Genomic DNA, 12,872 nt, shown 5'->3' on the forward strand with positions numbered 1-12,872 from the left:
CTAGATTTTTTTACTGTGTCATGGCAAAGAGCCACATCATATACATGAACATCATTCCCTCCTCACAAGCATAGCTTTGCTCAGCCAGATTTACTGTAAATATCACACACCAACATGATGAGACAAATCGACTCCTACACAGTACCAATAACACAGGCCAGTAATTTTAAAAAGTTGTAATTGTGTGCTCTCTCAGATAGGCAAACTACCAGTTCCACCAGGTCTTGTCTTGTATGGCATAATGCTCATCTAATGCAACACTAAAATATTCACATGATTGAAGGTCTCAGTGCAACTGTCAATCACTAGTCATGCTAATGTTCGATATTCTCTGTTCAACAGTGTAGCGGGACAGTTGAAGGTCTTGCTTGTGTGTTGTCACGCAGTTAGCCAATAAAGCTGATTCAGTGACTTCACGGACCAATTAAAAAAATATATACCCTTCAATATATGGCTTTTTGGCCCTTCCGGTGTTCCAAGCCACTTGATATGCTGCAAGCATTTGTCTCTGAATGCTTCATTATTAAAAAAAATTAAAATGAAAAAAATAACGGCATATGCTTTTCTGTTTAATTTTTCAAAGTGACTGGGAAGTTTTGTCCCTTTTGGAAATTCCAGGTCAATGTTAGTATGGAGAGAGCTGAAGTGAAGAATTGAACCTATAAAATGCAATTGACATAAGGGAGAGCATGGCTGGCCATTGTGGTCAACCAAAAAATTATGAGCACACCCACTCTGATAAAAACATCCTCTGTTCATCCACATATTTTAGTTTAACTGCATTTTTCCCTGGCATTTTAAGAGCGATATTGACAAATGATTTTCTCCAAAGATCACCATTCGATTGGGAAACTTCGAGCTATTTTCATTCAATGCAAAAGCCAGTTTTGTGAAAATAACATGCTAATCTTTCTTACTGTGGCCATGTGACCATGTTCAAGAGATGCAGGGGAGATGTATTCTCCATGCTGATGTCATCCTACTCGGGGTTAACTCTTCCTTCTCTCGTTGCACAGCTGAGATGGGTGGCAGGAACAATAAAGGCACCCTTCCCCGGTCGCCATCACGCATTTTTTCCCTTCTCATCCTTCCGGCGCACACGCTGCAGGGTTTCGTCTCACTTATCCATTGACACACATGCACAGACACTCTGAGCTTGTTGTCACAATAAGCATAACAACGATAATAAACTCAAGCAAAACGCCCACACAGATACTGTAATCAACGCAAGCAACACTCAGTGGCAACTACCGTAATGAACTTAAGCAAAGTGCGTGTGCATGCACGTAAGGGGAGCTTAAATATGCTCGCGTACCTTCACGAGAGCCGCACGAAAGGAGGCAAAGAGCCGCATGCGGCTCGAGAGCCACAGGTTGGCCACCTGTGAACTACAGGAAATGTTTGATCTCTGTAATTGGAAACAAAGGCTACTGTACCAAATATTAACATTGGTTTTCTCAGGTGTTCAAATACTTATTTGCAGCTCTATCACGCAAATAAATTAAAGCATCATACATTGTGATTTCTGGATTTTTCTTTTAGATTATCTCTCTCACAGTGGACATGCACCTACGATGAAAATTTCAGACCCCATGATTTCTAAATGGGAGAACCTGCAATATACCAGGGTGTTAAATTACTTATTTTCTTCACTGTATCTGGTGAGTAAGTTGTCGAGATTTACACAGAAAAGTCTGGACGCGTACAAATACTTAGTTGCTGAATCTTTTCTCAATCATGAATACACCCCACAAAGTGATAGACCCACTCTGATTTTTTCAATATAAATACCAATATTTAAATAAATGACTCCTGGTTTTACACAAACTCACATTCATTAACTATGATTGGGGGGGGAAGAGGACAGCGAGTCGGCTCCTCTGTACACGGAAACGTATCGCTGCCACACGTAAACCTCTCTGCGATACTTTTTTTTTTAATCCGCATTGTTCTAAAATGAGACAATTTGGCTTTATAAATACTAATTGGTAGTTTGAGATCAAAAATAATTCCTACCTGAAATGAAGATCGCTACACAGGCATGTGTATTTGGTTTGGCACCATCCATTACGTTTAATTGCCGAAATCCATTGATCTTTATTGGTCTTTTAAGATGGTCTTTCATACAAATACAAATATTTAAATAAATGACCCATGGTTTTACACAAATTTGCATTCTTGAACGATGATTGGGAAAAAAAAAATAGAGGACAGGGAGACAGCTCCTCTATACATGGAAGCGTATCGCTGCCACACGTAAACGTCTCTGTGACGGACATTTTTTTTTTTTTAATCTGTGCATTGTTCTAAAATGAGTCAATTTGGCATTATAAATACTGCAGCCCTATGGGGGCACAAACCAGTGCAATCTGTAGGCCGGTCCCAAGCCCGGATAAATGCAGAGGGTTGCGTCAGGAAGGGCATCCGGCGTAAAAACTGTGCCAAACAAATATGAGCGTTCATCTAAAGAATCCCATACCGGATCGGTCGTGGCCCGGGTTAACAACGCCCGCCCCCGGCACTGCTAACCTGCAGGGCGTCGGTGGAAATTCAGCTACTGTGGGTCGAAGACAAAGAAGAGGAGGAAACCGGATCCAGCGTCAGAAGAAAAAGAGGAATGCACAGAGCCTACAACTGAGTGTAGGGACTTTGAATGTCGGGACTATGACAGGAAAAGCTCAGGAGTTGGTTGACATGATGATTAGGAGAAAGGTTGATATTCTGTGCATCCAAGAGAGCAGGTGGAAAGGAAGTAAGGCTAGAAGTTTAGGAGCAGGGTTTAAATTATTCTAGTACGGAGTAGATGGGAAGAGAAATGGAGTAGGGGTTATTTTAAAGGAAGAGCTGGCTAAGAATGTCTTGGAGGTGAAAAGATTATCAGATCGAGTGATGAGACTAAAATTTGAAATTGAGGGTGTTATGTATAATGTGGTTAGCGGCTATGCCCCACAAGTAGGATGTGACCTAGAGTTGAAAGAGAAATTCTGGAAGGAACTACATGAAGTAGTTCTGAGCATCCCAGACACCGAGAGAGTTGTGATTGGTGCAGATTGTAATGGACATATTGGTAAAGGAAGCAGGCGATGAAGAAGTGATGGGTAAGTACGGCATCCAGGAAAGGAATTTTGGGGGTCAGATGGTGGTGGACTTTGCAAAAAGGATGGACATGGCTGTAGTGAACACTTATTTCCAGAAGAGGGAGGAACATATTGTGACCTACAAGAGCGGAGGTAGAAGCACGCAGGTGGATTATATTTTGTGCAAACAATGTAATCTGAAAGAGGACACTGACTGTAAAGTAGTGGTAAGGGAGAGTGTAGCTCGACAGCATATGATGGTAGTGTGTAGGATGACTCTGGTGGTGGGTAGGAAGATTAAGAAGACAAAGGTAGAGCAGAGAACCATGTGGTGGAAGCTGAGAACGGAAGAATGTTGTGCGGCCTTTCGGAAAGAGGTAAGACAGGCTCTCGATGGAAAGCAGAAGCTCCCGGAAGACTGGACAACGACAGCCAAGGTAATCAGAGAGACAGGCAGGAGAGGACTTGGTGTGTCTTCTGGTAGGAAAGGGGAGAAGGAGACTTGGTGGTGGAACCCCAAAATACAAGGAGTCATACAAGGAAAGAGATCAGCGAAGAAGAAGTGGGATACTGAGAGGACTGAGGAGAGGCGAAAGGAGTACATCAAGATGCAACGTAGGGCAAAGGTAGAGGTGGCAAAGGCTAAACAAGAGGCATATGAAGACATGTACACCAGGTTGGACACGAAAGGAGAAAAGGATCTCTACAGGTTGGCCAGACAGAGGGATAGAGATGGGAAGGATGTGCAGCAGGTAAGGGAGATTAAGGATAGAGATGGAAATGTGTTGACTGGTGCCGGTAGTGTGCTAAATAGATGGAAAGAATACTTTGAGAAGTTGATGAATGAAGAAAATGAGAGAGAAGGAAGAGTTCAAGAGGCAAGTGTGAAGGACCAGGAAATGGCAATGATTACCAAGGGGGAAGTCAGAAAGGCACTACAAAGGATGAAAAACGGAAAGGCAGTTGGTCCTGATGACATACCGGTAGAGGTATGGAAGCAATTTGGAGAGATGCCTGTGGAGTTTTTGACCAACTTATTCAACAGAATACTAGCGGGCGAAAAGATGCCTGAAGAATGGAGGAAAAGTGCTCTAGTTCCCATTTTTAAGAACAAATGGGATGTTCAGAGCTTTGGGAATTATAGAGGAATAAAGTTGATAAGCCACACAATGAAGTTATGGGAAAGAGTAGTGGAGGCTCGACTCAGGACAGAAGTAAGTATCTGCGAGCAACAGTATGGTTTCATGCCTAGAAAGAGTACCACAGATGTATTATTTGCCTTGAGGATGCTAGTGAAAAAGTACAGAGAAGGTCAGAAGGAGCTACATTGTGTCTTTGTGGATCTCGAGTAGGCCTATGACAGAGTACCAAGAGAGGAACTGTGGTACTGCATGCGTAAGTCTGATGTGGCAGAGAAGTATGTTAAAATAGTACAGGACATGTATGATGGCAGCAGAACAATGGTGAGGTGTGACAGAGGAATTTAAGGTGGAGGTGGGACTGCATCAGGGATCAGCTCTGAGCCCCTTCCTATTTGCAGTGGTAATGGATAGGCTGACAGATGAGTTTAGACTGGAATCCCCTAGGACCATGATGGTCGCAGATGATATTGTGATATGCAGTGAAAGCAGGGAGCATGCAGAGGAACAATTAGAAAGATGGAGACATGCACTGAAAAGGAGAGGAATGAAGATGAGCCGAAGTAAAACAGAATATATGTGCGTGAATGAGAAAAGTGGAGGGGGAAGAGTGAGGCTACAGGGAGAAGAGATAGCGAGGGTGGACGACTTCAAATATTTAGGGTCAACAATCCAGAGTAATGGTGAGTGTGGTAAGGAAGTGAAGAAACGGGTCCAAGCAGGTTGGAACAGCTGGCGAAAGGTGTCTGGTGTCTTATGTGACAGAAGAGTCTCTGCTAGGATGAAGGGCAAAGTTTACAAAACAGTGGTGAGGCCGGCCATGATGTACGAATTAGAGACGGTGGCACTGAAGAAACAACAGGAAGCAGAACTGGAGGTGGCAGAAATGAAGATGTTTAGGTTCTCGCTCGGAGTGAGTAGGTTGATTAGGATTAGAAATGAGCTCATTAGAGGGACAGCCAAAGTTGGATGTTTTGGATACAAGATTCGAAAGAGCAGACTTCGATGGTTTGGACATGTTCAGAGGCGAGAGAGTGAGTATATTGGTAGAAGGATGTTGAGGATGGTGCTCCCAGGAAAAAGAGCGAGAGGAAGACCAAAGAGAAGGTTTATGGATGTGGTGAGGGAAGACATGAGGGAAGTTGGGGTTAGAGAGGAAGATGCAGGAGATAGACTAAGATGGCAAAAGATGACACGCTGTGGCGGCCCCTAACGGGACAAGCCGAAAGGAAAAGAAGAATAAGAAATACTAATTGGTAATTTGAGATTAAGAATAATTCCAAAGTGAAATGAGTTTATTGCTACACAGGCTTGTGTATTTGGTTGGGCACCATCCATCACATTTAATTGGCAAAATCCATCGATCTTTCCAGGTCTTTTAAGTTGGTATGCTACACAGTGATCTCTTTGAATATCTGTCTCGTCTATTGTGACAACCAGTGGCACAGCAGGTCTGGGGCATTGTAAATATTCTCCTCCGGTTCAAATGTCTTCCACAATGTCGAGCAGCTCTGTTTGACCGGCAATACGTCTGTGAAAATGGTGACGTCATGTGCACGAGCTTTATCGATATGATGAGTCACTTTGTCTCCATCTCCGCGGCAGTGGCTCCACCAAACCCCTGAAACCGACTCACCAAGACCTCGGGTTCGATCGAACCCAGATTAAGAACCACTGATCTAAAGGTTATGAAAAAGATATACACTTTTGTTCCAATATGCCAATGCCACCCCAAGGTTATGAAAAAGAGCTAAACGAATATTCTAGTATGCCACCGCCACCTAGAATTTATGAAAAAAAGTGTAGCCTACACTTTCATCCCATCTATCACCCCCATGCTTCACAGTAGGGATGGTGTTCTTTGGATGGAACTCATCATTCGTCTTCCTCCAAACATGGTTAGTGGAATTTTGACCAAAAAGTTAAATTTTGGTGTCATCTGACCACAAAACTTTTTTCCACGACTCCTCTATCATCCAAACGCTCATTGTTCCTGTTGTGTAGACCTGGGCTGATTCCTCACCTTTTTCATTGATCATTGAGATCCTACACGGTGATATCTTGCCTGCAACCCCAGTCCAATTGAGATTGACCGTCCTGTTTAGCTTCTTCCAGTTTCTAATGATTGCTCCAACAGTGGACCTTTTTTCACCAAGCTGCTTGGCAATTTCTCCATCACCCCTTCCAGCCATGTTGAGTTGTATAATTTTGTCTCTAGTTTCTTTGGACAGCTCTTTGGTCTCGGCCATGTTACAAGTTTGAGTCTTACTGATTGTGTGGGGTGGACAGGTGTCTTTATGCAGCTAACGGCCTCACACAGGTGCCTCTGATTCAGGATAATACATGGAGTGGAGGTGGACTTCTAAAGGCGGACTAACAGACGCTTTTTACTTTGCTCTTGCTTTGCCTCTGTTGACACTTTTTTGTCTTGCTGATAACCTCGCTTTCCTTCTAAAATTGTTTTAAGCCTAAAGAAAAAGCAGTGACTCCTGGATACTTTTAAATCTGTGGAACTGTATTTTTCGTTTTTATGGATCATCAGTTGTGTCATCCTTATGTGAGCGTGGCCTGCTAATTAGCACAAGCCTGCTTTTAGCAACAAGACCAGCTGTCAAGATGCCTCCCTTCTCTACTTAGGACTATCATGGACTACTGCAGAGGGTGTCAATTTTGGAATCGAAAATCTGCTGTCTTGAAGTTTATGTGGATGTAAATGGACAGTCGGGGAATGAAACCACTCTACAGATGTCTCAAAATGGTGAGCAGAGGTATGGTAACAGACAGCCACTTACCTCAACAACAAGGGTTGACGTGAACTGTGGAAATGATAATGGACCACCCCAGCAGTTGTCCCTGGAATTTACTGGGAGCAACTCCAAACATATGGGACATTTTAAAAGGAAGATTACCGAAGAATCTGGCTGGCCTGCGTTGCGAGCCGCCTCATTACCAAGTGAGCGGCCATGGACGGTTGTTACAGTGAAGCGCAAGAAAAAAAGAATGTGATTCAGTGCAAAATATTGACGTCAGATTTATAAATGGATTTGAGGCACTCTTTCAAGACCCAGGCCAAGAATGCTCATCCTCCACCACCAATGAAAGGTATGAAATTAAATCATCCAAGTAAAAATTGGGACCCCAAACATTAATAGTTGGTGATGGAGCCATCAAGGATGTGAAACAGATTTGCAGTGAGAAGAACACCAAAGTACTGTGTTTTACTAATGACACAGTGTCTGATATCTCTCAAAAAATTCTGGAGATCACGGATAAGCACCCAACTGTGAAATCTGTCATTATACACACAGGGGCTCTGGATGTTCTCAAGCAGCAATCAGAGGTACTGAAGCGATATTTCATTGATCTCCTAACAAAAGTGCAAGGGATGGATGCTGAGGTTTTTATAAGTGGACCTCTCACACCTGTAGGATCTGGAGATGAACGTTTCACGAGGCTCTGTCAATTGAATAGGTGGTTAGTCAAGGTGTCCACTGCACCATCCGTGAGTTTCATTGACAATTTCTGCCTTTTTTGGGAGCTTAAAAATCTTTACAAAGCAGAGGGTTTCTGTCTCAATAGACAAGGGGTTAAGTTATTAGCTGCCAACATTTTCTACTGAATGGGTCATTCACCACACTGTAAAGAAAATGTTTACAAAAACCAAGGACAAAATGATCCAGTTGTTCCCAAACAATCAGAGGAACAGGAGATAAGGCGAGACAAGGTGCACACAGATGCATTTGCGTCACCCAAACAATCTGATGGGCAAATGACAAATGGAATGTGCCAGCACTTTAAATCTCCCACACCTCTTCTTGCCCCATTGGAACCATCCATACCTCAGAATCTCCCCTCTATGACTACAACAACCATACAATCCGCAGTAGATGTTGGTTCCCACTCTTCCAGCCTGAATGCAATGTTGGGTCTGATGGATAGGATGAAGACAATTGTCAATGATGGAGTCCAGCCCATACCACGCCAAGCTCTTCCTCTCATCCCCCTTCGCCTGAAACCACCGTCCACGAAGAAGCAAAAGGCCCTTCCTCCACCCATGAAGACTGTCTGTAAATCTGACTGATATTTACCGGGTCTTTTCCAGAATAATTTAGACCCCTATGGAGATCAGGGATTTTTCATCCCTGTAATTACAGGGGACAGAAAGTTGGTCAAAAAGATATGGCACCAGAAAAGTACAACATCCAACTTCTTCTTCTTCTTCTTTTCCTTTCGGCTTGTCCCGTTAGGGGTCGCCACAGCGTGTCATCTTTTGCCATCTTAGCCTATCTCCTGCATCTTCCTCTCTAACCCCAACTGCCCTCATGTCTTCCCTCACCACATCCATAAACCTTCTCTTTGGTCTTCCTCTCGCTCTTTTGCCTGGGAGCTCCATCCTCAGCATCCTTCTACCAATATACTCACTCTCTCGCCTCTGAACATGTCCAAACCATCGAAGTCTGCTCTCTCGAATCTTGTCTCCAAAACATCCAGCTTTGGCTGTCCCTCTAATGAGCTCATTTCTAATCCTATCCAACCTGCTCACTCCGAGCGAGAACCTCAACATCTTCATTTCTGCCACCTCCAGTTCAGATTCCTGTTGTTTCTTCAGTGCCACTGTCTCTAATCCGTACATCATGGCCGGCCTCACTACTGTTTTGTAAACTTTGCCCTTCATCCGAGCAGAGACTCTTCTGTCACATAACACACCAGACACCTTTCGCCAGCTGTTCCAACCTGCTTGGACCCGTTTCTTCACTTCCTGACCACACTCTCCATTGCTCTGTATTGTTGACCCCAAGTATTTGAAGTCGTCCACCCTCGCTATCTCTTCTCCCTGTAGCCTCACTCTTCCCCCTCTACTTTTCTCATTCACGCACATATATTCTGTTTTACTTCGGCTAATCTTCATTCCTCTCCTTTCCAGTGCATGTCTCCATCTTTCCAATTGTTCCTCTGCGTGCTCCTGCTTTCACTGCATATGACAATATCATCTGCGAACATCATGGTCCAAGGGGATTCCAGTCTAACCTCATCTGTCAGCCTATCCATTACCACTGCAAACAGGAAGGGGCTCAGAGCTGATCCCTGATGCAGTCCCACCTCCACCTTAAATTCCTCTGTCACACCTAAGGCACACCTCACCATTGTTCTGCTGCCATCATACATGTCCTGTACTATTTTAACATACTTCTCTGCCACACCAGACTTACGCATGCAGTACCACAGTTCCTCTCTTGGTACTCTGTCATAGGCTTTCTCTAGATCCACAAAGACACAATGTAGCTCCTTCTGACCTTCTCTGTACTTTTCCACGAGCATCCTCAAGGCAAATAATGCATCTGTGGTACTCTTTCTAGGCATGAAACCATACTGTTGCTCGCAGATACTTACTTCTGTCCTGAGTCTAGCCTCCACTACTCTTTCCCATAACTTCATTGTGTGGCTCATCAACTTTATTCCTCTATAGTTCCCACAGCTCTGAACATCCCCTTTGTTCTTAAAAATGGGAACTAGAACACTTTTCCTCCATTCTTCAGGCATCTTTTCGCCCGCTAGTATTCTGTTGAATAAGTTGGTCAAAAACTCCACAGCCATCTCTCCAAATTGCTTCCATACCTCTACCGGTATGTCATCAGGACCAACTGCCTTTCCATTTTTCATCCTTTGTAGTGCCTTTCTGACTTCCCCCTTAGTAATCATTTCCACTTCCTGGTCCTTCACTCTTGCCTCTTCAACTCTTCCTTCTCTCTCATTTTCTTCATTCATCAACTTCTCAAAGTATTCTTTCCATCTATTTAGCACACTACCGGCACCAGTCAACACATTTCCATCTCTATCCTTAATCACCCTAACCTTCTGCACATCCTTCCCATCTCTATCCCTCTGTCTGGCCAACCTGTAGAGATCCTTTTCTCCTTCTTTCGTGTCCAACCTGGTGTACATGTCTTCATATGCCTCTTGTTTAGCCTTTGCCACCTCTACCTTTGCCCTACGTCGCATCTCGATGTACTCCTTTCGCCTCTCCTCAGTCCTCTCAGTATCCCACTTCTTCTTCGCTAATCTCTTTCCTTGTATGACTCCCTGTATTTTGGGGTTCCACCACCAAGTCTCCTTCTCCCCTTTCCTACCAGATGACACACCAAGTACTCTCCTGCCTGTCTCTCTGATCACCTTGGCTGTCGTCGTCCAGTCTTCCGGGAGCTTCGGTTGTCCATCGAGAGCCTGTCTCACCTCTTTCCGGAAGGCCGCACAACATTCTTCCTTTCTCAGCTTCCACCACATGGTTCTCTGCTCTACCTTTGTCTTCTTAATCTTCCTACCCATCACCAGAATCATCCTACATACTACCATCCTATGCTGTCGAGCTACACTCTCCCCTACCACTACTTCACAGTCAGTAACCTCCTTCAGATTACATCGTCTGCACAAAATATAATCTACCTGCGTGGTTCTACCGCCGCTCTTGTAGGTCACTATATGTTCCTCCCTCTTCTGGAAATAAGTGTTCACTACAGCCATCTCCATCCTTTTTGCAAAGTCCACCACCATCTGCCCTTCAAAGTTCCTTTCCAGGATGCCGTACTTACCCATCACTTCTTCATCGCCCCTGTTTCCTTTACCAATATGTCCATTACAGTCTGCACCAATCACAACTCTCTCCCTGTCTGGGATGCTCAGAACTACTTCATCTAGTTCCTTCCAGAATTTCTCTTTCAACTCTAGGTCACATCCTACCTGTGGTGCATAGCCGCTAACCACATTATACATAACACCCTCAATTTCAAATTTTAGTCTCATCACTCGATCTGATACTCTTTTCACCTCCAAGACATTCTTAGCCAGCTCTTCCTTTAAAATAACCCCTACTCCATTTCTCTTCCCATCTACTCCGTGGTAAAATAATTTAAACCCTGCTCCCAAACTTCTAGCCTTACTACCTTTCCACCTGCTCTCTTGGATGCACAGAATATCAACCTTTCTCCTAATCATCATGTCAACCAACTCCTGTGCTTTTCCTGTCATAGTCCCAACATTCAAAGTCCCTACACTCAGTTGTAGGCTCTGTGCATTCCTCTTTTTCTTCTGACGCTGGATCCGGTTTCCTCCTCTTCTTTGTCTTCGACCCACAGTAGCTGAATTTCCACCGACGCCCTGCAGTTTAGCAGTGCCGGGGGCGGGCGTTGTTAACCCGGGCCACGACCGATCCGGTATGGGATTCTTTAGATGAACGCTCATATTTGTTTGGCACAGTTTTTACGCCGGATGCCCTTCCTGACGCAACCCTCTGCATTTATCCGGGCTTGGGACCGGCCTACAGATTGCACTGGTTTGTGCCCCCATAGGGCTGCATTTACAACATTCAACTTATTGAGGATAAAATGTGAGTCTATTGAATCATTCTCTCCAGCCATCACTGCGAGTCTAGTTCTTTTTAATATCAGGTCATTGGGTAACAAATCAATGTTGATCAATGACACCATTACAACGTATGGTCTGGACTTTTTGTTATTAAATGAAACATGGTTAACAGAAACTAGCTTTAATGTCTTTTAAATGAGGCAACACCAGCAGATTTAAATTTTATGAACAAGTGTTGTACAGAGAAAAAAGGTGGTGGTATTGGTGTTATTTTTAAATCATTATTTCAATGTAAATAAATTATACTCTGTGATTGTAGCTCTTTTGAATATATATGTTTTTTAGTTAAGGGTGACCCAAAGGTTATCATTTTAATCATTTATAGACCTCCAAGATACAATGGAAAATTTATGGAGAATTTTTCAGAACTGCTGTCAGTTATTTGTACTGAGTACAATTATTTTGTTATAACGGGACTCGTACCCCACTCGGGCCTCCACTCCCTGAGAAGGGTTGCGTCAGGAAGGGCATCCGGTGTAAAAATTGTGCCAAACAAATATGTGCGTTCATCTGAGATGACACACTGTGGCGACCCCGAAAGGGACAAGCCGAAATAAACTTTTTATTTAGGGCCTGAATACAAGAAAGAAATGCTTACGAAATACAAACCCAGTAGAGCTCTAAGATTGACTGACTTGGGTCAAATAGTGGAGCGCAGAGTCCAAAGCAAACATGGTGAAGTAGCATTTAGCTAATATGCTGCACACAAATGGAATAAGTTGCCAATAGAGGTGAGGTCAGCCACAAGTGTGAATGTTTTTCAATCCAGGTTGAAAACTCTTATTTTTTTTTTCTCATGCTTTTTAGAATATATCCACTTTTTGATCATATTATTTTCACTGTATTCAGTTTTTTTTAATATTTTGTCATTTTTATTATTTTTATGCCATTTTAAATGTTTCACGTCTTTGTTTTCAAATGCCTTTAATTATGTAAAACACATTGAGTTATCTTGTGTATGAAATGCGCTATACAAATAAATTTGCTTTAACAGATCTTTGAGGGTCAGAATTCTAGTTAATCGGTGTTCAAATCCTTATTTGCAGCTGTATCTTTAAAAAAATCATGCATTATTTCTGGATTTTTCTTTTTAGATTATTTCTTTCACAGTGGACATGGACCTACAATGAAAATTTAAGACCCCTCCAGGATTTCAAAGTGGGAGAACTTGCAATATAGCGGGTGTTCATATACTTATTTTCTTCACTGTATATGTATAGTTGTACTGATAAGTTTA

The 12,872-nt window shown here is 43.2% G+C and overlaps 1 protein-coding gene across 4 annotated transcripts in view; it reads left to right on the forward strand.

Annotated features, from left to right (window-relative positions):
* The window catches only part of si:dkey-3d4.3 (ras guanine nucleotide exchange factor F), a 77,012-nt gene that overhangs the window by 39,702 nt on the left and 24,438 nt on the right, over nt 1–12,872 (forward strand). The window contains exon 8 of one of the 4 annotated variants that reach the window (XR_009798093.1): nt 1,543–1,661. The exons of 2 other annotated variants lie outside the window; for them this stretch is intronic. Coding sequence is in view for 1 of the 2 variants with exons in the window: in XM_061841206.1 (XP_061697190.1) it covers nt 6,854–6,929 (76 nt within the window). In the remaining variant the exon portion in view is untranslated. Of the gene's footprint in view, nt 1–1,542; nt 1,662–6,853; nt 7,546–12,872 lie in introns of those variants that run through there. One more of the 4 variants, XM_061841206.1, reaches the window with a different exon arrangement.

Source organism: Syngnathoides biaculeatus, chromosome 14 (assembly GCF_019802595.1).
Source record: "Syngnathoides biaculeatus isolate LvHL_M chromosome 14, ASM1980259v1, whole genome shotgun sequence".
NCBI lineage: Eukaryota > Metazoa > Chordata > Actinopteri > Syngnathiformes > Syngnathidae > Syngnathoides > Syngnathoides biaculeatus.